Here is a 26,449-nt window from a genome sequence, read left to right as displayed (position 1 = left end):
GGTTTAAAAAAAAGCAAGAATATATTTTACATTTTCAAATGGTCGCCAGTTACGACTTTTGGATGTTTTGATTCAGCATAGCGCTGCCCCCTCAGGAGTGAGTATCCAATCACAAAATGCGTTCATCACCTTCGACGTAAGGCAAATCAAAATCGCATCTTTGGAGTTTTTTCTTTTTAAGAAAAAAAATATAAGACTCCAATTGGTTGAAGCGATGCCGGCGCGGGGGCTCTCACTAATTACAAAAACTAGATTCAGCGTAATGGTGAGTCGTATATTTTTATGTGTATCATTTCTTTTGATTTGTTTCTGTGTTTTGGGCCATAAGCTTGCAGCATGACGGACGCTGCTGTGGCCAATGTTTTTTGAATTGGCTCTGACTTGTTTTTCACCTTCTCTCGGATTCACATTTGATCATTTATTTTAATCCAGGGCAGCTCTCTAGCTCCCAAAGTTCCGAGAGGTTGATCCAAGCGTTTCCCAACATTCACATCCATCCCTCACCTGGAACCACTTTGTCACCCGCCTCAACCCCTTGCCCCCTCACACACCGTATTGAGTTCCCCTCAACAGCTGAAAGGTTACTTCAGTCCGTCTCCGGCTTGGAGAGATGACATGACCACTTTCCTTCCTCTTCTTCTCTCACAGTGTTTTGTTCATTTGAATGCCTGGAGAGGAAGGAAACCATTTCAGACTGGGCGAACTGGGGCCTGGCTCATTGGAGAGGAAGAGGATTTGCTTTGGAGGGGGAGACAGGGAGAAACCTGAGCCTTCTCCAAATGTCTGGGAATGACTGAAGAAAAACATCCGGCCCTCCTCATCCCCCGAACCTTTTCCCCATAATAGGCCCGGTCTGCTCGAAAGTGAGGTCCCCAAGGGTGCGAACACTCCGACATTAGTACACGTTCGCGTTGCTATTGACGAGGGAAAAAAAAAAAAAACACACGCAAGGGTTTTAACAAGTTCAACGGGGGTCTCGCTTCGACACCGACAATCTTTTTAGGCGGGAATGCAACTCAGTGAGTTAGAACGTCATCCTCACAGGAATATTATGCTGACATACTAAAAACATGCTTGGTCACATGGAGGCTCTATTAAATTGTCCCCGGGTGTGATTGTGAGTATGAATGGTTTCTTATACGGGATACGCCCCTCAGCTAAAGTCGGCTCGGTGAGACTTGCGCTCACCTGTGACCGGGAACAGAATCAACCGTAGAAAATCAGGAATCGATGGATCGATGAACCAATGGATGGAATGCAGGGAATCATCATATTTTTTTTGACATCATCATGTGGACGTATTTAAATAAAAGTCGCCAACTTGTTTTTGAGGAAAATCCGGAAAAAAGTCCATGACTCCCTCAAAAGTGGAGTTGTGAGGTCATACGAATCATGATTACTGTATGGAAATCATGTCAGGAGAAGCCCTCACAAGATGTCTCTACATTGAATATCTCACGTAACTCTTCTTTTTTGTTTTCACAAGAATAATTCCAAAGGAAGGTCAAGCCTCAAGAAGTGAAGAAGAAAGTGATGAAAGTTACGTAAAATTTTCGCCATCGGAGACGCCAACCAGACACATCGGATTTTACTTGGGAAAATATGGCGGCTATACAAATATAAAACTTTCAGGACTATAAGGCACACGCGTATAAGCCGCAGCGACTTAACAAAAAAACCAAAAAAAAAAAAACGACACAAACCGCACCAGACTGTAAGCCACAGTTTTCTGTGTGGAAAAAAATGAATTGTTTACTGCATGTATAGAACGATTTTGTACTGCGAATGCACATAAAGGTACATCAACAGATTGTTAAAACAGTGCCTTTTAACACGGGAAAAACTTTGCTCATTAAAACAGAACAGACCTAAGAGAAAAAAAAAAAATCTAGATTTATTTAGCGTATTTTCTGGACTATAGAGCGCCCCTAGTGGTGAAAGAAAAAATAGCCGCATGGTTCAAAATCTAGGAAAAAAGTAGCATTTTATAGTCCGGAAAATACGGTACTAAGAATGTTTAAAAAAAAAAAATCACTGCATCGTTAAAAAAAAGGAATGTAGTTTATGATGCCAAGAGATCGATCCAACAATATTTCTGTTATTATTGGAAAATTGCTTCAATCCTCAGGTTTCCCGTTTTCAACTTTTCTTCTCCAACTCTCGCTGCTTCATCACAATTCCGCACCAGGCAAGCGAGCCAAATGGACAAATCTATACATTGCTTCAACTCGCGCACGAACAGACATCGGAGTGGCGTTGCACCTTGAGAGTTGACAAACGACGCCGCTTATTGGAGCCAGGGACTGTTTGCAAGGTTAATATGCACACTTGATCTTGTGAGCACAGCTAATGAGCGCAGCAATTTCAAATGATCGGCCTCGCTTGTGACTTGACATCAGGGGACGCGACGGGACAAGAAGTTCTCCGGGAAGGAAACCACTGAGAGAAATCAGCGGGGCCAATATTAACAAGGAAATCCGCGAGCTCTTTCTCCCCGCTGACGACTTACCACTGTGCTCCTTCACATCTGGCCGTGCAATTTGACAATGTAGAAAGGTTAAAGCACTAAAATGAAATATTTGCCCAGAGGGGGTCAAGCCGCCGCAATTACAAGGTCCAATCGGCTGAGCTAATCAGCTAATAGCGCGTACGGGGGACTCGGCCGGCCCGCTAAACCCTGATCAGAGCGCAGTTCTCGGCCTTGGCTGTTTACTTATTAAACCTTGTTCCCATGTTTAAGGGCGCCTTCGCAGCCTCTGGCCCCGCACGCCCGAGGCTACATTTAGCTCCTGACGCTACTTTTAAACGGGACCACACCGCTTGGCAAGAGAGCAGCCGTTGAGTTAATCAGTATCCGAGGCCTTTGTTGCGGAATGATCTCAAATTACTTTCACCCCAATCTGGCAGGCATTAACACCTCGGGAAGCATAGGTAGGAATTTGCACCCTGAGGAGGCAAACAAAGTACAGATGTGTGTGTGTGTGTGTGTGTTGGCATAGTGGCTGTGATGATGTGTGTTATCGAAGTCACAAATTTGTTGTACACAAGTATCAAGTGCAGGATTAGTGTGCAGCGTATCAGAACCGTCTGCTGCGCAACACTTTTGAACGATGCTCGGGGAACAATTACTGGTAATTAAATATGTGCCAGTTACGGAGGGGGAAAAAAAGATAATTATGTCCTTGGTGTATAGCACCGATTAATTACTTTTATTTCAGAGAGCAACGCTTTCAAATGGCAACGGAAGGCACTCGGATAGCGCAGATGTTTGCGTGCAAGCAAGCCCTTGTATTTGCTTTTGCACGTTTGTTGTGTTTTATTTTTTTTTTTGCACGTTTTGCAGATGTTGCCGCAGCTTGATAGTAAAAGTGCACGTCTCTTTACCGCCTTCCTCTTAAGCAGGAAACATTGACGCTTGAGAGGAGCTGCGTCTCGCTAAGAGGATTGGTCAGATTGGAAGGAATCGTGAGCCTCATCCTCACGCGTTTTCTGCGCTTGCTGCTCCTCACCAGGCCAAGATTACCTGGAAACTCTTTCCGCATCACAGCACCAGCCGAAAGCGGGCATCCGCTCGCTCGCATATTACTGGAAACTGTGGGGATTATCGCACTCATTTGAGGCACAGGTCTCTAATGTCTAACCTGCAAGTACCTGCGGCCCATCATTAGTAATCTATTAAATCCACCGGCTAGAAATGGTTACAGCACCAAACGGGGGCCGGTGCCTGTTTTCCAATCGGACTTTTGCTTTGGTTAATGAGATACCGAGCGAGACGGCCCGGGTGCTCTCAATTCCTTCACCTCGTCCTTTTTTTCTGCCGGCTGTCTTTTCTCGCTTTAATCCACGCATGCACACCTCCGCCTGTCACGAATGTTTTGTGTGTGTCTACATGTGTGCACGCGCAAGTTCTTAATGTCATTTAGGAGCTTGGATGCGTGAACGGTCACAACAAAACATTGCTTGCTGGGAATTTCTCAGCCAAAGAACAATTTGATGGGAATGTTTATGTGCTGTTTTTTTTTTTAATGCATGCCTTTTTCTCTGGCTGACATCTTACACGGATTTGCGCGGACACAAAACAATACAAAGTACATCAACAATGCGTCATTGGAGACTACTTCTTTTGCGGATTCAGTTTTTTTATTTTGATGAACATAAAAAAAAGCGCCTGATAAATGTAATTGCTCACCATGACACTGACTATTTCCTGGTCCGTGATGATTTTATTTGCTGTTGTGACGTAACTGCCCTCTTGTCCAGCGCTCTGCTCTCCATGAAACTTTGGCGGATAACAACAAATTCAGCCCTACAATTGACTGACAACAAGTCAAGGGTGGAGCCAATAACGCTTGATCAACATCAGCTGGGATAGGCTCCACCTTAGCCATGACCCTAAAAGAGGACAAGTAAAATAGAAAAGGATCGGATGCCTGGGAGAACTGGTTCACGGATACGAAACAATTAGTCATGTGATGTCATGTGTTGCCAGTAGAAGTGTGCGGGGAAGGAAGGGGGGGGGGGGGGGGTCTCGCGGCAGGTCGGCGTGGCTCCTGATCTAATCGGTATTGACAAAGCCATCACGGTTGGCGATGTCTCAGGCTCCCCAATGATTGCCCCTCCCTTCGCCGTCACCAAGGCAACAGTCACCGGGGCCAACAGCCTGTCGGGACAGTCCCCAGCCAGCCAGCTGGAGCCTACATGTCACTTTCAGATACACCCGTCTCTGCCCCGTAAAATAAATAAATAAATAAACGAAAGATGCAAAGAAATTTTTTGTCATCATCTGGGATGGTTGTGGGTGGGACCCTCATTCACAATGACAGCAAAATAGCAGTCCGGAACTCCATCTCAAGTTTTTCTCTTACACGGCAACTCATTTTTGTCAGGTGCAGTGGGTCAAGGTCATTATGAAGGAAATCAAATGATCACACATTCAGATGACACGTGACAGATTGCTTTGGAAATTAACATTTGGGGCTTCGAATCCAGGCTACGACGTCCCGTTGTGTTTTTTTAATGTCTTAAAATGTGGCCTTATGATTGAAAATGCGCTATATGAATAAAGCTGCCTTGCCTTGCGTTGCCTTATAATAATAAACATATTGTTAAAGTTAAATACTGCGCATCCATATTCAAATTGTGCATTATGGTGTATTTGTTAGGGTCATCATTAGACGAGTCCACCTCTGTTGTGGCGGAGAATGACCACAGATATATCGTACATTATCATTAGTAGTTGCCGTCAAAACGACATTGGAGCTTTCCATTACGTGTGAGGAGCGGAGCAGTCGCAAATGTGTCGACTGTAGAAGATATGAAAGATCGCTAACTAACTTCCTGGTTGCCTTGGCAACGACTAAATCGTGCCGAGTCTTTTTGTTGGGATCATCAGGCGGTTATTTAACCTCTTGAACAGGGTGCAAAGAAACAAAGCAGTCTGAAAACACCAAACGTTTACATCGCAAGAAAAAAAAATACTCACCCCATTTTTATTTTATTGTTATTTTATTTTTTATAATAGCTCATAAAAAGATGTGCGACATATCTCGCAACAAAATACTGGGAGCTAAAAATGACAACCTCGTCATGTAATTTATTCAAAGCAATAGTGTAAATGAATGTGCTTCTTAATTCAATAGCTGGCTCAAGTGACCACTGGGCGGCGCTGCAGGGTCACAGATTTCCTGTAACGGTTTCTTCCAAATTAAATGTGGTTCTTTATAGGTTATCTTTATTAACATACTGTATATTCATTATATTGATGAATAATATTTGTTATATTGTTTTAATTAATATAACAATAATAGGCTGTATATAAATAAATATATGAATATATTATATAATTTATATGTAAAAATAGCTGTAAAAAATAAACACACACGCATAACTAACTGCATCAGATAAAAAAAACACATGATTATGGGAGTTCAACAAAGGATTCAAGTAAATGCAAATGAATTAACATATTGATTTAAATGCACCTATCTTCCAAAATCAATGTTCGGTAACTTTTCTTTTATTGCGACACGCGGTGTTTGGGAAATAAATACGGATATGAGCGTTTCTTTTTTTTTGTTCATGTTTTCATATGTTTTGCTTTGTTTGTTTAGTTGTTCAGTTACATGAAGTTTAAATAGATAGATAGATAGATAGATAGATAGATAGATAGACAGACAGACAGACGGACAGAAGGACACACAGACAGACCTCCTTAGCCTGACCACGCTGCCTGTTCCCAACTCCGTGACCTTCACAATTTATGGAGAGGAACCCCCAAGATCACGTCATTTCTACACCACCATGACGCTCCCCGAATTCCGACGGAGAAGATGATCGTTTGTCCGCCTGTTTTCAAGTAGCACGTCGCAAAAATAAATAAATAAAAATATTAACGCAACGTTAACATACTGACAGTGAAACGAATTGTTTAATGTGTAAATTATTAATGGCAATTAAGTGCAATGTGTGTCTGACGGGATTTATTTAAAACAAACATTTTTTTTATGGTAAATTACGTTTTAATTGGTTAACAATTCCAACATGACAGGCAACAATTTAGGCTACCGGTCATTTAAATGACTGCCGCTAATGTTGCAATAATGTGAACCAATTTGGCAGGAGGTGAGTGTTTATGGATCTGCGTGCAATGATGCTTATGAATAAACAACTCTGGCACAGTAAAAATATAAATGGAAATAGAAGCAGTCTTTAGCATTGTTTGCTTTTCTTTTTTGAGACGACTTGGAATAATTAGTATTCATGCTCCACGCGTGGATTAAATACAGATGTATTTCCAAAAGGAGACGCTGAAAAATGTGCTGATGACGTGCAAACACAGATGCTAATACTGTATAATTAAATATGTAGCCAATAAAAGTGCGCTGATATCAACTTTATCAGGTCCTAATAATTAATTGGCCCTACTTAATATTCACATCGCGTCGTGTGTAACATGGCCTTTATTGGATGTTATTGCTTAAGAGCAGAGATAAAATATTAATCGGGGTAATTATTTCTTATGACACGAGTAGCAGTGACTTCCTGACGGAGGCTGATTGAAATATTAGCGGCAATTAGGTGTTTTTAAAAGTTTGCTTTGCGCGAGGAATTCCCCCCCCCCCTCCCCAGATCGCGGACGAAGTGGTTTTAGGAGCATCGTGGTGCATGTGACACAGCCGCTTCGATTATTGGGCTCGCAGGGCCTCACCAGTACGCACCCACGCAAACGCACACACCGCTGCCAACAGAGGCTTGGGGAGCCATGAAAAAAGCCAAAGCTGTTGCAGAATAGGCGGATCAAAACCCATTATGAGATTTGAAGCTGGTTTTGTGTCGGGCCCGCTTGAATCTCTCACCAGATTGGCGTATTTGTGCACAAGCAAGGCGTGCTGGTGCGTGGAGAATAATCATGTGGCAGGAGTGTGTTGTTGGCAACTTGGCTGACTTTTCTCAAGTGGGAAATGGACGAAAAAAAAAAAACCACAAGCAGCGATTATTTGGATTTGAACTCGAAATGAAACTTGATGAAGTTGAAGCATTAAAAGCCGTTTGTGGGTAGAAAGCGGTTGAGGAAAATAAAGTTATTTTTTTTAAGACTTCCACACGACGTGCCACATAACCCAGACAAAGAAGTGCTGCTATGTGATCATTGAATTCGGTTGCTAAGCAACTAGTGCGGGAATTCATCCGCGAAATTCAAATCGTACGTCGCAAGGACACGTTCTGTGAGTTCTGGCGAGTGGCGAGAGAGAAAAGTTGATACAATAAAAATAAAATAAGACACCAAGACACACGTGACTCACACGAATATGTTCCACGTGTACCAGTGCTGCTCACACGTCATATTTCGGGCTATTTGGAAACAAACACAACGACTAGCAATTTGGCACTATAAAAGAATCTAAATTCGTCCTGCAGTTGAAATTTATCAATAACCTGAAATATAAATCGAATGAAAGGTGGTGGGAAAAGCACCAGATTAATAGACGCTTTCTTTGTACGAAAGCCTAATTCTATTATTTCCTGCAAGTGCAAAACTCCAAATGGGCCACATGAACAACTCGTGATGTGACTGGGCCTAAAGAAGCTCCACATGCAAACAAACGACTCCCTTGCATCGTTTCTTCTCTACTGCATCAACGCCAACCTTCATGAAATTATTTTTCACAACCTGTTTTAGATACGGTCGATTTTTTTTTTAATCTGCAATTGAAAACTCCCAAATGCTGATCAGCAAAATTGATCGATGTTAATATGTGCATCCAAGAAAAGAAGCACACCCCGGTTTAAAAAAATAAAATAAAATAAAACAATAACGTCAATTTAACACACAAGATGGCTGCATTTCATTCTAACAAATTTATTGTCTCAATCAGCTCGTACGGAACCACTACGGAAATTAAATTACAATCAAATGATCACATCAAAATATACCAACAACGGCAGCTTGTGATGATTTGTGCTCCTCCAGAATTAAAAAAAAAATAAGAAAGAGAAAATATAACAAGAAAGCGTCTCACACAAGTCCATGGGGGTGAAAATAAATTACTGTTTGGAATAATTCATAGGTATTCCGAATAAAATATTAAAACAAACCTCATTCTGATGAAAAATATAAAGTAAATAATTCCGATCAGTATCTGATCTAGTGATCTATATTGCCGGCTTTACAGAGTTGTTTATTAAAACCTACCAAAGAATACTGCTTAGAAAGGGCAGCATTAATAATATGTCCACAGCACCCACCCAGTCACACTTGGCAAAAACATTTTTAGATTTTTTCCCCCTCTCCCCCCTCGTCAAATAAGTGCAGCTGAAGTCTTTGTCAAATGTCTCGTTTTGTTGAAATAAAAACGTGGAGAGGGGGGGGGGTACGAGAAAAATCCACCATGACGACAGCGTCCATTAAATAATAATAATAAAAATAATAATAATAAAATGCCAGGTGAAAGCAAAACGATCTTTGAGATCAGACGGGTTTTGGGAGAGCAGTCCACTTCTGGTCTTTTTTTTTTCGTCGTGGAAAAAAATCCCTGATCCTTCCAATGTGGGTGACAAATACAACAACAATAAAAAAAAGCTTGGTGAATGTCGCTCTTCGACTGGTTTAAAAGCGGGACAGTCCTCCGTGGAAATGTGTACGAAAACCTGGGCCCTTTGTCTCCATCACACAGGACAGTGGTCGTTGTTTTGGAGGGTGGGCGCGAGAGGGCGTGGGGGGCCGAAGGGGGGGGGGGCATCAAAATAACACTGGGTGATGGTGGTAAGAGGTGTGTTGTGAGGGGGGGGGTCTTGGTGTGTCTCAATGCGCCAAAATTACCTGGTGGAATGAACTTGTGGTTGTCACCCTCTGGTCGCTCGCCTCACTTGCATCTTTTAAGTAATCTACTAAAAAATGCCCCTGAAAGAAACAAGCAGAAGGAACCTTTTAGGTTAAGACATTTCAGGGCCCTGAAGAAGATGCGTTTGTTCTGAAGGGGGTTGGGAGGAAAAGCGGTTCAAGGTTCTCTTTGTTTTTTTTTCTCTCTCTCTCTGTCGAAAAATAGATAACACATTTGTTGTTGTTGTTTTTTTTTGTTTTGCAGTCTCATTCACATTCCCTCACAATCACAGTATCAAAATGCTGCTATCCTGGCGATAGTCTGTGCATGTGTGTTTTTTTTTCGTGTAATCAGTCAAATTGGATATAAAATATTCTGCTGTGCTGCTCTATGTTTCACTGAACATTCGTTTGCAGTCCATGGAGGGGGGCGGCGTTTCTGCACTCACATTGCCGACCTGAGAGTACACATCCTCCGGCGTCTGCGCCACTCCCGGGGGCGTCATCCGCTTTTCCTTCTGTCTCCTATTGCAAAACCACACTCGGACCACCTCCTTCTCCAGCTGCAGGTTGTCCGCCAGGGTGCTGATTTCCTGGGCCGAAGGCTTGGGACACTTGAGGAAGTGGCTCTCCAGGGCCCCTTTGACGCTCACCTCGATGGACGTGCGCTTCTTCCTCTTCCTCCCCTGCGCGGCGATCTTGTCGATGCTGGTGGGGCTGCCGGTGGACGAGTCGGCCTCCTCCAGCCACTTGTTCAGCAGCGGCTTGAGCTTGCACATGTTCTTGAAACTGAGCTGCAGTGCCTCGAACCTGCAAATGGTCGTCTGCGAGAAGACGTTGCCGTAGAGGGTGCCCAGCGCCAGGCCCACGTCCGCCTGCGTAAAGCCCAGCTTGATCCTCCGCTGTTTGAACTGCTTGGCAAACTGCTCCAAGTCGTCCGAGGTCGGCGTGTCGTCGTCCGAGTGGGGGTCGTGGCTGTTGACGCCGCCGTGATGCTGGTGGTGCGGATGATGCTGGTGATGGTGGTGGTGGTGCGCGCCGTGGTCCAAATCCGGGGTGTCGCCCCTCACTAAGCCCGGGTGCACCAGGCTCTGGCTCCCGGGGCTGAGCATGCCATTCACAGTGAACCCCCCAGGCTGGGAGTAGATGAGCGACTGCTGCTGCTGCTGCTGCTGCTGCTGTTGCTGCCCACCCGATATGGAGTTAATGTGCGCCGCGGTGCTGCTGCCCCAAGCCCCGGCGTGAGTCTGGTGGGCCGCTAAATGAGGCGGCACCGGCGGCCGGTGGTGCAGCGCGGTGCCCGTGTGCAGGTCGTCTCTGGCCGAGTTTTTCACGTCTTGCTGCTGCGGACTGGCGCTCATGCCGACCGGGCTCGACGACCAGGGAGAGCCGGCTTCGGCAGCGGCCACCGCGGCGGCTGCAGCTGCGGCGGCGGCGTGCGGGAGCGAGGTCACCCACTGGTGGGCATGGCTCAGCATGTGTCCCCCGTTGCTCGCTGCCATCGCGCCTTGCATAAAGTCACTTTGCACCATCTTAATGGAGGGGTCCCCTCTGTAGCCCCCCGAGCCCGAGGTAACAGCAGCACTGCCCGGCTGCATGCCACCGCCTCCCGAGTCAGAGTGCACGATGGAGCCCGACGATAGGATGCTATTGGTGCCCAGATACGGATTGGAAGCCGCGGTGGCCATTCCGTCAAGCCTTATGAATATGTTGGTGGATAGCCCCCTCCCTTTCTTACAGTCACTTCTTTCGTGTAGGCAAATTATAGCTCATGAATTATTCAAACTTCAAAAAGTATGGCTTGCCACACACCATACGTGCGTGCGTAAATACGCCAAAAAGACGGTTTCGGAAAACTGAATAAAATCCGCATGCATTTACAGCATTCAGGCAGCTGTGCGAGGAGATGGACGAACACAAACTCCCGCTTCTCAAAAGTCCTTTTAAAACATGTGCAGTCCGAGAACAAAGTTTGGCGGGCGAAAATGTGGACATTAAAATTAAATCATGAATGGAAAAAAAAGCGGCGTCCCAAACAAACTTTTGGTGGTCAGGAAAAAAAAAAGAAAAAAAGAAAAAGCCTTGCAAATTGTCCACCGAGTCCCAGTTTATGTTCCCTTTGGATGCTAAAAAACATCAGCGGAGTCCTTTTGTAATTCAGTCAGATTTCTCCCTCGCTTTATTCTTTTCTCTCTCTCTCTTCTTTTATAGCAGTGAGGAGTCTTTCTCTTTGTTCCGTTTTGATATATTTAAACCTACCAAACCGCAAACTCCAGTTGAAGTACAATCCGTAGGAACAGTGGAAGGCGCTGCTCACCAGCCTCCTCTCTCATTCGCTTGTTCTCCCTCTCCTCCTCTCTCTCCCTGACTGGCCGTCAAGTCCCGCCTCCCCCGCCCCCCCCGGTGCCCCCCCCTCGCCGGAGCACGAGGACTCGCGGATGTTTACCCCGTTCCTCTCCATTGATTGGCTGCCCAGGGAATGATTGGCAGGCGCGAGCAGCCTCGCTGCGGGCTCACCAAATCTCCTTCCGGCGGTTCCAATTGGCTTATTTCTAATTGCAGCCCAAACAAAACCAGAGTAGTAAATAAAGTGTGAGCTCTTTTTTTTTTCGTGTTTGTTTATAAATAAATGTTTGGCACTGCACTTGTTTTGAAACATAATGGTATTAAGAGTGAGATATTTTCTAATTTTTAAATTTTGTTACACTTTAGCCAGTAAAATATATTGTGTGAGGAAATTAAAAAAATATGTATGCAAATGTCATCAAGCAAAAGTTATCTTCTTTTGACGTGCGTCTGCTTCACTTGAGAGTTTACTCCAACCATTAACAATTCTAACCATCCCTTCACTTAGCCCGATTGTGCAACAGAAGAATGAATTAAGCATTTTAATTCCCTACGGGCAAGGCATACATTGAAGATATTCTTGAGAAAACTGCTGAATCAAAAAAAAAAGGAAAAGTTCAAATGTGCTGCACTGTTAGAATTGCAACATAGGGCATATGTTCTTTTTAGCAAAATATTTCATTGGGTTCACTTTGTCTTGAGCCAAACCTCTAAGAAGGCTGAACTGGTGAACAAAATAAGAAAAAGTGGAATGTCCTTTTTGAGATTGTCGCAAGTGAAGCTCTATTTTTTTCAGAGGCGCAGTTGGCCTGTTTTTGAAGGGCTGGTGCATCCCTAGAATATTGTCATACATTTGATGCAAATCTTAATTTTGGACACCGGGCAGAGGGAAAAAAAAAGCCGAAACAATTGTTGGTATAAGAATGTTTTGAAAAAAAAAATGTTTTCATCACTGCCGATAGTAACAATTAGGTAGCTGCGTTCTTGGACCAGCTAACCGCAGAAAGTTCCACGCTAATGAATAAAAGCTTCTCCATTAGTTTGTATTGCATGTGAAGGCTGTTTACTTAAAGATGAACATGATGTTTGGATAGGATCAGTGGATTATAATAAGAATGATGATAATAATGTAAATAATTACAATTGAAAAATCATTATATCTCCTCCACCCATGTCAAAATGTAAAAAGTGGACAGATGAGCAACAAAGAAGCGACATCTGGAAATGTGAGTTGACAGGAGTTCAGTGAACAGAAAAAAATAATCCACTTGTGATGCAGTCTAGAAATTATTTATAAACTCAATATGGATTTAGCATTGTGGTCATGAAACTTGTTCGTCAAGTTGTACCCTTTAAGACTTATTAAACTAAAAAAAAAAGAGGGTAATGAACAGAAAGCGGAGAGATTTAACACTATCTTGAGGCAGCAAGGTAACAACCTGCTTTATGAAAAGCACAATATTTAAAAGCAAAAAAATAATAAAAAGAACTAAAAACAAAATCAACTTTTAAAATTGTGAAATTTCAAAAGTGACCCCCCCCCAAAAAAAATACAGTGCAAGAAAAATAATTTGGAATAAACATTTTTTTAAGTCCTCAATCATACAGGAATACATGGTCAAAAGCACATTTTTTTTTAACTTACAACTGATAATTTGGTTTTGATGACTTTGTTAACTTCTCAAAAGTAAACTTTTTTCCCCCTAATATTTGTTTATTGAAAATGATTGACTTGGATTACTGTGTGACAACACTGACTTTTTTTTTTACAGTTTAGTTGCATAGACCTTATAGAATGTGTACATATTTTCTGTCTTTTTTTTCTCCCAATCTATGTTTGTGTCCCATATTACTGAAAGAACACATAAAATCTTGTGGTGACGTAACTTTTACACAGCACAGTATTTTTATGGTTTTATATATATATATATATATATATATATATGATGAGTTCCACTAAAAATGGCCAATGGGCCACAATTGGCCCCCAGGCCGCGGTTTGGATTCGTTTCCTTTAACGGCTACAACACAGCCACACCCACGAATGACACCCTGTTTCACTTAAAGAACACCTCCAACACGGTTGGATGTGTGCATCCTACTGTGCCCAGTTTGCCCACCTGCCAGGTAAAGTCCAGCACATGCACAAGCCAGCAGCCGGATTTGTGGAACATGTCACGCATTAACCCCGAACACTCTCTCCAAAGCGCTCCGAATCAAAGATGACGCAACACGGGACGCTAAAGGGATTTAAGGGGCAAATATAAGACTGCAAGGGCCTGTGTAGTCCCTGCCAGTGACACCCCCCCACCACCACCCCCCACCCACAGTCCCCCTTCACTCTCATCCATCCCAGTAGATTTAATTTGGATCGGGCTCAAAAAAACGGAGGGCGCCTCGTGCATTTGTTTACATTGAATAGGCAAGCGGGGGTGGTGAGGGAGGGGTGGGGGGGTCGCTGAGCCATGGGGCCCACTATTCATTAATATACAGTGAGGATTTCTGTCCAAATTACTGATGTTCTGTCCACACGGTGTCTTTAAAGTGCGTCGAGGGCAGCCACCAGGAACGTGCCACCACATGCAAAAACACAACTAAGCACAAATACAAAAACACAGCAGTCAAAAAGGGCCACTGTCTGATATATGATGTGTTTATTTATTTGTGTATATTAGAACAGGCCCCCAAGTTCCCTGCTGGGGGACTCCGTTTTATTATGCATAAAAAAAAAAGAAAGGCAGGGGAGAGAGGGGGAAAAAAATCATCCCCAAGTATAACAAGAGACGAACAGTTAGTGCTGATTTTCATTTGCATAAATTTTCATATATTTTAGCGAAAATAATAGCGGGAGCAGAGGAGAGCTGGTGCTCAGTTGAGGCAGAGGGAAGAAAATCTTCGGGAGCAGCAGCCAGTCGCAGGGAAAAGGAGATAAGCATTTAAGCAAGTCGACAACCTTGGTGCACTTTCCTGGACACGAGGTAAGCCTTGCATTGCACAATTCGCGGTGTTCTTTCCGTCTGCGGAACATTTAAGCGCACGTTCGGTCGCAGATTTGCCACTTGGAAGCACATTTGAGGATTCGGAAACATACGCGTTCATGTGGTCACATGTGGAAGGAAAGGAAATTCTTTATTCCGCGTGCGTAAAAATCAATAGCTTTCGCGCCTCAGCCTGTTTGCTTTTATACAAAGAGCAAAGCAGATGGATAAGATGCACAGTTTTGTGTCGGAGGAAGGGGCCATCAATCACATTTTAAGCAGGGGGAGCGAGCCACATCCCGGGAGGAATCGTCCATGCGGAGCGCAGAGGCAAGTGCGGTGTTTCAAATAAATGGATAAAGTTTGATTAGCGTTTTTTTTTTTTTTTTCGTTTTCAACATTTTTTTTTAAAATTCTGATCGTGACTGATGTTGTTGTTGCGAATGAGTGTGGCACGATCTGTAAAAGGAGTCAGAGCTGTTTGATTCCGATGCCCGTGTGGGCACTTTTCTGAGCCCGAGTGTGTTGCAGCTCGTTCGTTCTCACGGGTTAACTCCTCTTTCCACTCGCTCCATTGATGCAGCAGCGCATTTCTGAGCCCTGCGCTCGGTCGCCATGGTGAGCCCCATAAAAAGGGGAACAGTGGTCGCATTAAGCTGTATGTTTGTGCACTGGAGTCGACAAGAAAAATGTCTCGGTGTCCTAACGCACCTTGAACTGAGCAGGAACGCGTCACAGATACGGTGTGTGTGTGTGGGGGTGCGTGTGTGTGTGTGTGTGGGGGGGGGGGGGGGGGGGTCAATTATTATTTAAATCGTTAACTATTTACTACTGACTTATTTGAATACATTTGACGACCTGGAAATTGTTTGGTCGTATTTAGTCAAATAATTAAAAAACGATTGTCGCTGTATAAAATGGGGAAGTAAAAGAGGGCGTTTTTTGTTGTTCAAAGTAGAGTTTCAAAGTGTCATTTACACAGACAATGTTCTAAATGTGATTTTCGACACATTTGGGGGCATTTATAGACGGTTAGAATTTTTTTTTAAATTCAGATCCAAAATAGCAATCTGGAAAAAAAAAATAAAAAATTAATATTTGCCGCCAGGTGTCGCGCTGACTCGTGCTACGTCACTGGGCAAACGCTTGAAGTCATAAATTATTGAACGTTACACTTTCTTCTTGACGCATCTGACAATTTAAATGCACTGCTAATTATTGACAGCTTCTTTTCGTAGTTTGCGTGGTGACCGAGTTTTACATTCATTTGAATAATATTATTTGGGGTCACGGAAACACGAAAACGTATGCTGATGACGTTGCATTCTTCTGGTGCACGACTGGTGTGGAATTGGACACAAATGGGAGCGCAAAAGGTTCAGTGAGAGTCCAGATAATTTTTATGTTTGACTCCTTGACTATATATTTATATATATATATATATATATATATATATATATATAGATAAAAAAATCTCAATGATAGTTGATATGCAAATGTTCAGTAATTAGATTGGCCCTGCATGAGCCTGCCAGCCATCTGCAGCCAACAGCTCTTTGTACAAACATATGTAAGCGTTGACTTTAAGAATGAGTAGCAAGCGGGACCTGGCAGGGCTCATGAATCATGCTGGAAATTAGTGAGTCGCAATTTCTCTCCACGCACCTTGCATCGGCCACTTTGCCTGCAGTATGTTCTTAGCACGAGCGCAACAACTTCAGCCATTGCAACTAGGCCGCCTGTTTTGGCCTCATCCGACTGTAAATACTTTTTTTTTTTTTTTAATTGTTGTTGCAATATTTCAGAGCAATTTCCACTTGAAATTGTATATAAATATAACGCATAGTTCAATAAAACATAAAAACATCAACAGGCAAAAATCAATTTAGTCACAATATGAAACCGCTCTTCTTCCCCATAAAACATCTCCTCATTCTCATTTCTGCCATAAATGCACAATCGAGAGATTTATTCCCACCTCAAAAGGTGAGTAAACGCATCCCATGCACCCCTAGTTCCAATATTCAAATTGAATGGATGCAATTCCCGCCATTTTAATTATGGCCCACTTAAGTTGCCTATGGGCTGCATAATTTATTTTTTGCCCCCAGGTCCAATGTGAAACGACATCCACTGAGTGTGTCTCACGTCAGGCAGGCCAAACGTTGATTTAGAGCTGAATTCAACTTGGAGCACTTCAACGATAATGTGGCCACTGTAGTGTTAATTAAATGGCCTAAGCACAATATCAGAGCAAGCATTAAACATGTCTTCAATTTCAGACACCAATATGACCCCCCCTCCCCCCCGTCGCGCTCAACCATTATTGATATTCTATTAATAAATGAGACTAAAGAGCTCCGCCTCTCATTCCAGCATGGATGCTTGTTAGCGATCGGCTAAAATGTTTTTGTTTTCAGTTGTGCGTCTATTGATTGAAACGTGAAAATCAATATCCTTGTGATAATTTGACCTCAGCAGCTGCAACAGCGTGATAATGTGTATTCTGGACATACAATTATATAACTGCATTTAATCCACCGATGAAACGACGAGCATTGCAGATGAGTTGCAAATTGCTTAGTTTTGTTTCAAATGTTCTGAAAAATAGCAGAAATACAAGTGAAGCTTTCTGTGTGTGTTAAAATTAGGAACTGTAAACTCAATGTAGATTTTTGAGTGAGTTTGGTCGGCTGGTGTGACTGTCGCAGACGCACACACATGCAAATACGCACACTCACACACCTATAGTCCTAGGTCGAAACAAATCAGTGTTATTGTCGTGAATGCAAATCAGCAAAAGAACACAATGGTCATTTTCTATTCATGGTGCCTGTATTACACATGCTCATCAAGAATTGTATGTAGTCAAGCAACATATTTCATAAATAAACGAAAGCCACAGAAAATCGAGACGGCTTGTTTGCGGCTATAAGTACGGCGAGAGTGGCAGCTTTTTTGTTTTTGTTTGTTAAACAGCGTCAGTCCCCGAGGATGTGGTCCGACCGTTTGTGGCACCTCCCCTAGCAGGATTACATTAATCAAAGTATTTATTTCCCTTGGGGAGCCGGGCGCAAATCACTCCAAATCCCAGTAAAATTGGATAACAGAAGAGTCGGCACCCAGGCTAAACCTCGCGCACACTTTGTTGTTGTTGTTTTGATTTATTTATTTTTATTTATTTTTTGCTCATTTCACCAACTTAATGGATCTAGTTCTATCTAACTTGGTGTAGCATGAGTGCAGGCAAGAGCCCAGATAGAAGTATTGAGGCCTGAGAGAAGACAAACAACATAATTGGATGGAAGCAGGAGCTCAGGTGGAGAAGAAATAAAAAATAATATCAACAACAAGGCTAACGTGATAGAAGTGAGTGCGCATGGGGAGCTGTACAAATAAGTTGTTGGCTGTGAGTGGCCGCCTGGGTCAGAAGCCAAAAAAAAATAAAATAAAATGTATATATATATATATATATATATATAAAAACATAACCCAATCCTTTCCCCCCACACAAGAAAAAAAACTATCATAAAAGCAGTTAGAGCATTTCTGTTATTTATTCAGTAATTAATTGTGCTGTTTGGTCAACAGCATTATGGCTAATAAATCTGGAAATGTTTACAAGCAAGCTGCTACCTCTCAGACAGTAAATACAACATCCATTACTGGGGACAAAATGCAGATATAACAACATGTCAGCAAATTTTCTGTCTCGTTATAGAAGCTTTCAACCACACTGCTAGCTTAATCGGATGCTAACACTCTTTGAAAGTGCGCACGCATGCTAGCAAGGTGGCGAAGCAGGACACGTTGAGGTCTTTTGGGGCGACTTGTGTGTGAGTGTGTGTGCGAGAATGTTTGAAAGGCGACGCAGGGCAAGCTAGCCCGGGTGATGTGAAGCACACCAGCTTGTGTGGTCACGTTCAAACAGCCGAGGAGAGCCTTGATTCATGCAGGCATTATGCACGCCGGACGCTTATGGCACCTCGCGTCGTCGCTGTGCAGTCGGGCCCATTTGCTGGCAAATGGGTTTACATACATCTTCTGCTAGATGATTCAACTTGGGAGCCCCCCCCCCCACTACCAATTTTTTTTCTGCCTGCTGCCGTTCACCGTGAACTAAATTGATAGTAGAGGTGGCAAAAGTACTGACAAAAAAGTAAATGACTTTGGCAACAGTTGAAAAATGCAGACTCTGCAATGTACACGAGTATAAAATTAAATATGATTTTCTTTCTCAGTTGTATATGATATTTGTTGATATAACGATAACATTGGATTGAAATTGTAATTGTAAGCCCAGCCCCATTTTTTTTGCCAGTACGGTATGAGCTGTGCCTTAATGGCTGCATTTGCAGATGTTCAGTGAAAAACTACCTCCTTCTCCAGTTTTCGGCAGTTTGTATTGCAACTACACAGAACTTACAACTGATCCAATTCTTGATATCTGTACATAGCGGAATAAATGTGGGTGCGTAATAGTTTACATTCAATAAATGCCATGAAGGATTCGAGCGTATAAAACATGATGGTTGGGCTAAAAAATTTCCAGAACGTTTCCAGCAAATTTCCATTGGAAGGATTTTGAGAAATCATCAAAAATAGGAAAAAAAATTTGGAATCATGGGAATTTAAGTGAAATATAGAAATGTGTTATTTTGGGCATGCGCGATTACAAACTCCGTATGTTTGAGTGCCCTCTTAAGAGCCAATCTTCAGTTTTCTAAATTCCGAGTGATTCTCATATCTACCAATAAATTTTCACCAATCCCCATATTTTCATCTGCCGGAATGTTGCGGCCTAACGTGACAGGGGAAATCAACCCAAAACAATTATTTGTAATAAAATGTCCTCTGCGCCTTTACTCGTCTAAACACACCATTCTGATTAAAATTGCGATTGCGGAAGTTAATCAGCAAAATCCCCCCCCTAGGGCGACCATTTTGTCACTTGTGTTGACTAAATATGACATCACAGCTGCTCAGAGCTCAGGTAACAACCAATCCCATCTCACCTGTTTTCTGCGAAACGGTGATGTCATCTTCAGTCGACAGAAGTGACAAAATGGCCGCCCCCCTGAGATGGATGAAACTTAACTTCCTTAAATAGAATATTAACCAGAATGTGGTTCATTTTTCAACGAGTGGGCCTACTTAGAACATCTTTTTGGTGTTGACTTCCTCTTTATGAGGGGTTCTGAAGGTGCTGCCTCTGTAGACAATGTGGGCTGGCTACTCCACGAGTTCACGCCAGCCCGCGCAGCTGCCGGCCCGTTTGCCCTCCCCTCGCCTCCCCAAGCCTGTAAGCGTTGCAGCCCGCAGCGGCACAAAAGCGCCTTTGAGGGGCGGTGGGGCGGCGGCAGAACCTCGGCGCAAACACCCACCGCGCATGACTCACCAACGGGCCTCGGTGAAGACGGCGAAAGGGGCGGTCACGGCGTGGACACTGCGCGAGTGAGACGCTTGAGTTTGTGCAAGCGAGAATTCTAAAGGGCCCGCTTACGCCAGCAGCAGCAGCAGCACAAAAGAACTTTGTTGTTCAAGCATGTCGAAGAATTGCCTCAGCGTGGACTGTCAAGTCAAATATCCCTCTGTGTGTTTGTCTTTTTTCTCTGCGATGCCAGAGAGCCATGATGACTGTGTGTGAACATGTTGCAAAGGTGTGCGTGTGTGTGGAGCCTGTTTTGGGCGAGCGGTGCCGGCGAACCTGGATCATGTTACATCTGTGCTGAGGATTTGACTCGTTTTTTTTTGTTTTATGTTTTTTTTTTTCCATTCTCAGTCTCGATAAAAATAGTTTTCACAATTTAAAGCGAATGTGTCACAGCGCCTGAAAGGTAAACGTCACAGGCTGGTTGGCGGTGTGTCTGCAATTTTGGATCAACATTTTTGTTAGTTTTCCAGGTGACGTTGCTACACAGAACAGCACGGAAGATTCTTTTTTTTTTTGCTGGCTTTGGGATTCTGAAGCCGAGATAATTCAATGTTATGTAAAATGAAGAGTCTCTCTCTCTCTCTCTCTCTTAGCGAAGCAGATTCTTGGTGCTTGTATTTGTGACGGCACCACTGACGGGTGTGCGCTAGCGACTGTTTGCCGAGGACCTATTGGATTAAAATTGTGTAAATCTTCCCCCAAAAAGCACAACGCATGTCACAGCGCCCCCCCCCCCCATCCTTCCTCCTGCGTTACATAACGCCGCACAGTTCTCCGAGTCATCAGCTCGTGTTCCAATCTTGAACGCAAATAAGGACGGATGCGTGGGAGAGTGTGGATCCTACAGTTAGTCACGCAAGCAATCATCTGTCACTCAAACGAGGCGATTACATTTGCATCCAGCTGTTGATATGTTTGGGTGTCGCCTGTTTGTCGTTTGTGTTGAAGTTTGGCGCGGGACTCTCTGGCATTTTCGACATTTTCGGTTTGAAATCGGGGCTCTGGCTTTCCTGTGTGGAATTTGCTGGTTTCTCTCCTTACTTGCTTTTCTCCAGGAACTCCGGTTTCCTCCCACATTCCAAAAAAATAAACTCATTGAAGACTCTCGGGGGCTCTTTTGATTCAGCTTTTTTTTTTTTTTTGCCCTGGAACTTTCCTCTTTCCTTTACTATCCGAGTGAGAGGTCCCGGAAGCACTTGGAGGAAACGCTGTTTGAATTCTAAAAATGCTTTGGATAGGTGCAGGAATTCAATCTTTAACAACTTCTATTCAAGCTCATCGTGCCATATTTAAATGCTGTTTAGCACCTCGACGTAAAGCGAATACAGAAGCAAAAGAAAAGAATAAACGAGAAGAAGCAATCAATCAAGAGTAAATTACCGTTATGTTACAAAAATATAATTTATGATGTAAATATAAAACAGTATAATTTAATTTAGGCTAAGAGTTCATTTATGCGAAGAAAATAAAATAGCAACTTGATGTGGCCCTTTCAGCTGTGTAGTATTACTTTTAAATAACTAGTACATAGGACATGTATGGGCTGGTTCCTTCATCTCTCTTCAATAATCGACACGCAAAATAAGCAACTAGAACCACGAAAGTCTTAAATGGAAAAAATAGATCGAGTTACAATAATTGAAAAATATTAAAAAATCCGTGGCTGTTGAAAGCCAGCTTACAAGGGCACAATACGCTTAGCTTAAAATGTCATTGTTTTCAGAGTTCTGATCCAAGTCAAAGTCAGAGTTATTAGTCAAAGTAATTTGTGGAAGAACTCTTTAGGTCTGCCAAGTTCACATCACAGTCATAAAAACTGCTGTCAACACACAATATGACATGTTCTGCTACCAAATGTTGTCCTCATTAGCAGCCCGTGCTACTTCTTGCTAATGCTAGCTGTTAGCAGCGATTAGCACAACAAGCTAACTCACCAAAATGAGTGGAAAAGTTGACTCAACTGCGATGCACCGTCTCCTACTCAATTCCTGCTTTTACAAAAGCGTTCCTTGACATGTAAACTCGCTATTTTGATGGGTTTGAATCTATGGATAATAATTGAATTTCAGTTTAATGCTCTCACTGGTTCTCTAAGGTAACACCTGCCTGTCCGCACAAATCTCTGGAGCGTGTCGTCTCATTACTCAATTTTTCATACGCACTTTTAGTGACTTGAATGACTTTTCATGTCTTTGAGAGCCAAATGAACAAAATAAATCAAATCCGATGACGTGTAAGATCGGGACTGTAACGTATTGAACTCAATTCTTTAATGGGTTGCATTTGTATTTTGTAAAGACGACTGACCGTGAATTTGCATATCAACATAAGTTTAAGATTCTTACTGTTGCTGACAACCTGATTGAATAAATGTGACAAGCATGCATTGATAGAAGGAGTGCTTTTTTAAAATTTAGTTCATCTTTGGAAAATGGTCGTCTCACGCAAGAGACTTACGTCAATAATATTCATGATACCATCACGTCAGTTAGGAAAAATGGAGTCAAATTAATTGGTTCCCAATGCTCGAAAAAAAAGCACATTTTCAACTTGGCTTGACCTGATGACATTGTCCACAGAGGTTAAGGAATGGTGCTGTGCTATTTTTTTTTTTTAGATCTGGCTCTCCAAAGAGGCCCTAAATTGTCCTTTGATGTGAATGTAAGTGTGCGTGCGTGTCTTTTATGTGGCCCTCAATTAGCTTGGCGACGATAGCGTACAGTCGCTCTTGCCCAAAGTCTGCTGGGATCGGCCACAGCACATGGTTGAGGATATGTGATAGAAAGGATAACCGGATGGCAAAGCCACATGGAAATATCTTCTGGTTCTACTTTGCATTGTTCAAAAGCGCCGATAGCCCCGAAAAACGGTGCCTCTGGCCATGTGGACATCCACTTGCGATCTGACAAGCACGCCCATGTGACTCTAATATCTCTTTGTCTCTTTCTCTTCCAGGAGAGCCACCCCAGCAACCCAACACACACACACACACACACACACACACTAAACTTCAAACCCAAACATTGAGCGACTTCTGGAGGTAAGGGCCCAAGTGTGTGTGTGTGTGTGCGTGCCAGCTCCCCACAACCTCAAGTGAAAGCGGACGAGCCGTCTCCCCGGCATCCGCTTCCCTCCGCACGCCGACTGCTGGAGTATTCACGCTTCGGGCTGTTTTCTTTGAGAGAGTATAAAAATATGCAAATGCTATTGTTGGAGCGCAAAGATAGGAGGAGGAAAAGGTGGTGGTGGTGGGGCTCCTCTTTTACAGCCTGTCACCTCCTCCATCCAGGTGATGGAGTCACATGTGTTCTCACAGGGAAGAGATGTGTGGGTTTTTTTTAACCTCGCACACACACCCCCACACACGCACACCCACACACCCCCACACACACATGCACTCAAAAGGAAATTTACCGGCGATGAAACAAACTAAAGCCAGACTTACAAAGTGAGCGCAAAGCCCAATTCATCATTCACTCTATTTCTATTTAGGTGACAATTAATCAACCAAATCAATCAATTCATCTTCATATAACAATAGGAAGTTGCAATACTGCCGCGGCTGATTGGGAAAAATTACGCGTTTTGTTAAAAACTAATGAGAAAGCGCTTCCATTTGAACACCAAAAGCCTTCATAAATACTCAGAGTCATCTTAGTTGACGTTCGCTGTCAAAAATGAAATCAGAAGAGTCCAACCGATGAATAGGCCAATATTAGCTATTTGACACACGGCAAATATAGGACACTTTTTTTTTTTGCAGATTTTTTCTTGTATATATATTTTTTTAATATTGGCTACAAATGTTGGGTAAAGCATGAAACAATTTTTGCAACATTTTTTTTAACTTTTATTCAACGAACCATGACATGTCAGGAGTCAGTATAATTCAAAAATACTCTGGTTAAATTGACGAAGAAACGTAAAGAAGAAAATTGCAATTCAGCTGCAGTTTTTCACAAAGCAGAAGGAATGCGTCTGTGAGTACCGTTTATGCTCAACATGAGTTTTTTTCTGCACCGTTTGTGTTCAAATATGAGTTGTTTAAAGGTTGCTAGGCACTTGACCCTTTTTTTGCCGGTCAGTCCCCCATCCTCCGGCCGCGATCGCAGTACGTTTCCGGCCTTATTCCTAAAAATTGCCGGCTCCGACTTTTGTTTTTTTTTTTCATTTTTAGTTAAATGTCACTGCAAATGTTCAACTGTGATTGGCAACAAAGCGCTCGAAGCAAGCACACTTGAGTTCTTTTGTGAAAAACTGTTCGCGATTTGCTAAATTGCACACAGCTCGCTCAAGGCAGAATTGAGATCATGGTTAGAAAAAAAAAAAAAAAAGCGCCCGAGTCAAATGTTTGCGCACCCCCCAAACCAACGACAAGTAGAACAAAAACAACAACAACAAAAATGACACTGACATCTCACAACTCCCCAAATGTGGCCACTTGTAAATCAAGGTACGAATGCGCAGGTGTCACGATCTCACGAACAAGTCAACAAAGAGAAAGCCGAGAAATGCGCCACTGTGGCGACGGAACCGAACGACACTCTGACACAACCCCGTGTGAAAGTGAAGCTCTCAGCAAGACTTTTAGACGTGATTACGGAGATGGTTCAGATCAAAGGATTTGACAAGCGTGCGGCAAATATGAGACGGCTAATCACACCGGAGCCCCTCCATACAAGATGGCAGCACACGCTGACACGTTTCCGCAGCCCCCACCAGCCCAAAACCAAACCCGAGCCCACAGCTTCTTTGCAAATGTAATGCGACGCTAACGGATAAACAGATTAGGGAGGAATGGAATGGTGGCTTTGGGTGAAGGGGACCAAAGTGGATAAATTGGAGGAGAAAATTTTTTTATTTATGTTTGGTTTATTTAATGAAGTGTGGGGGGTGAGCAGCGTGGGAGAAATTAATTAGCCGTTGCCCGTGCAGGTCTAAACGATATCATTAGGGAATAGTTGCGGCAACGTGAGATGATGAGCGAGTTTTGCTTTTGCAGTGTTTCTCGCTTCCTTCACTAGTCATTTTAGATTAATCCATAATCCCCACCACCTAAAGACATTTTTGTCAGCGTGGCTTAGGGAAAGAGATAAAGTTTTTTCTTTTTTTTTTTTTACCCACCCGTGCTCGCATGTTGTCACATTTCCAAACTCTCCTCACCTCTTGGCTCTGCAACCAACACATTTTAAAAATGGACTGCCAGATACGAATAATGCAGAATATTAATCAAAAGACATCTTTATGTTTTGCCTGTATTGCATCCGGTGTTTGAACCTTAAATAAAAGTGTGTGCCTTCTGATGTGGAAATGAATATTTTCAATAAAGTCAGTCCACCAGATGATTTGTTGACTGTCTGAATTGCGGTCCAATTTATTCGGCATATTGCCGGTGTCGGGAAGAATCCTCCCATCTTCAAAATCAGGTGTGGGCAAACTACGGCCCGGGGGCCACATGCGGCCCATTAAATGTTTTAATCCGGCCCGCCGAACTTGAAATTAAATGACTAAAGCTTGTTGATGTTTTATTTTCTAAATACTGTGCTTTTTCAAAGACATACATATTGCTGTAATGATTTTGTTTACTTTCATTTAAAATTAAATGTATTTGGTGAGGTTACCAAAACACGCCATCCATCTGCTCCAGGTACGGCCCCCTCTGTCAAATTTTAGATGCCATTGTGGCCCCCCAATCAAAAAGTTTGCCCACCACAGTAGTAATAAACTAAATTTGGACGTAGGAGGTTTCTGCCCGAAAATGACGATTTGTTTTTTTTTGTTAGTTGTTCACATTGTATGTGCCCTCCTGGCCTAACACCACATGAGTTAATTCATGATATGGCAAATGTTTTTAGAAAATGTATAGCTGAGTGATAATTGGTGTTGTGTACAGTTTTATTCTTCTGGTTGCATCTCGTGAATCAAGAATAAAATATGTTTTAAAAATATACATTGGATGTTTTTCTTCATTTTCCTAAATAGTCAATTCAATGTGAATAAAGTGTTTCGTACTACAACACAATTGACATGTTTTCAGATCAAAATCTAGTGATCCAATTATTATGTGCAGCACTTAAAAAAAAATACAACTAATTTGCTAAGAATTGAGAAATGTGTCGCAATTCTTTCACAACCTAAAGATCACAAAAAATAAATGTAAAAAAATGAGTCCGCTGTTCCAGTTCTTCCCGTTTCAGATTCTTCACAGGTTCTCAATAGAGTTGAGGTCAGGGGATGATGTTGGCCGCAACATGAGTGTAAATAGCCAAGAGCAGCACAATTTTCCATAGGAATCTTTTATTGCAAAAAGCACACCAGGCAGGAAATGAGGATTTAGAAAGTCCTCGAATTTTGAGGAGGTCATTGATCGCA

The 26,449-nt window shown here is 42.8% G+C and overlaps 1 protein-coding gene and 1 long non-coding RNA gene across 2 annotated transcripts; one reads left to right on the top strand and one right to left on the bottom strand.

The window, feature by feature from the left end:
* Positions 1 to 8,339: 8,339 nt before the first annotated feature.
* Positions 8,340 to 11,630, bottom strand: pou3f3b (POU class 3 homeobox 3b). The gene is made up of 2 exons (XM_088291916.1): positions 9,769 to 11,630; positions 8,340 to 9,400 (listed from the first exon to the last, which is right to left on the bottom strand). Exons 1-2 carry the CDS (start codon positions 11,005 to 11,007, stop codon positions 9,302 to 9,304), a joined length of 1,338 nt encoding a protein of 445 aa, XP_088148042.1. The 5' UTR covers positions 11,008 to 11,630; the 3' UTR covers positions 8,340 to 9,301.
* A 2,885-nt stretch (positions 11,631 to 14,515) lies between these two features.
* LOC148339431 (uncharacterized) lies at positions 14,516 to 25,422 on the top strand. Its single transcript, XR_015842545.1, has 2 exons — positions 14,516 to 14,643; positions 23,033 to 25,422. It is a non-coding gene; the product is annotated as an uncharacterized LOC148339431 (long non-coding RNA).
* Positions 25,423 to 26,449: the final 1,027 nt, after the last annotated feature.

Source organism: Idiotropiscis lumnitzeri, chromosome 3, assembly GCF_059441095.1.
Source record: "Idiotropiscis lumnitzeri isolate Australia: NSW breed Sydney's pygmy pipehorse chromosome 3, RoL_Ilum_1.0, whole genome shotgun sequence".
Taxonomy (NCBI): domain Eukaryota; kingdom Metazoa; phylum Chordata; class Actinopteri; order Syngnathiformes; family Syngnathidae; genus Idiotropiscis; species Idiotropiscis lumnitzeri.
The sequence above is the reverse complement of the archived record's forward strand: the minus strand, read 5'-3'. Positions and strand labels throughout refer to the sequence as shown.

Excerpts from the sequence above, each read along its gene's own strand:
- pou3f3b (XM_088291916.1), bottom strand. The coding sequence starts at position 11,007 with ATGGCCACCGCGGCTTCCAATCCGTATCTGGGCACCAATAGCATCCTA. Across the intron at positions 9,401-9,768 it reads TGTACTCTCAGGTCGGCAAT|GGGCATTTTTTAGTAGATTA; the intron begins GTGAGTGCAGAA and ends TGTTTCTTTCAG.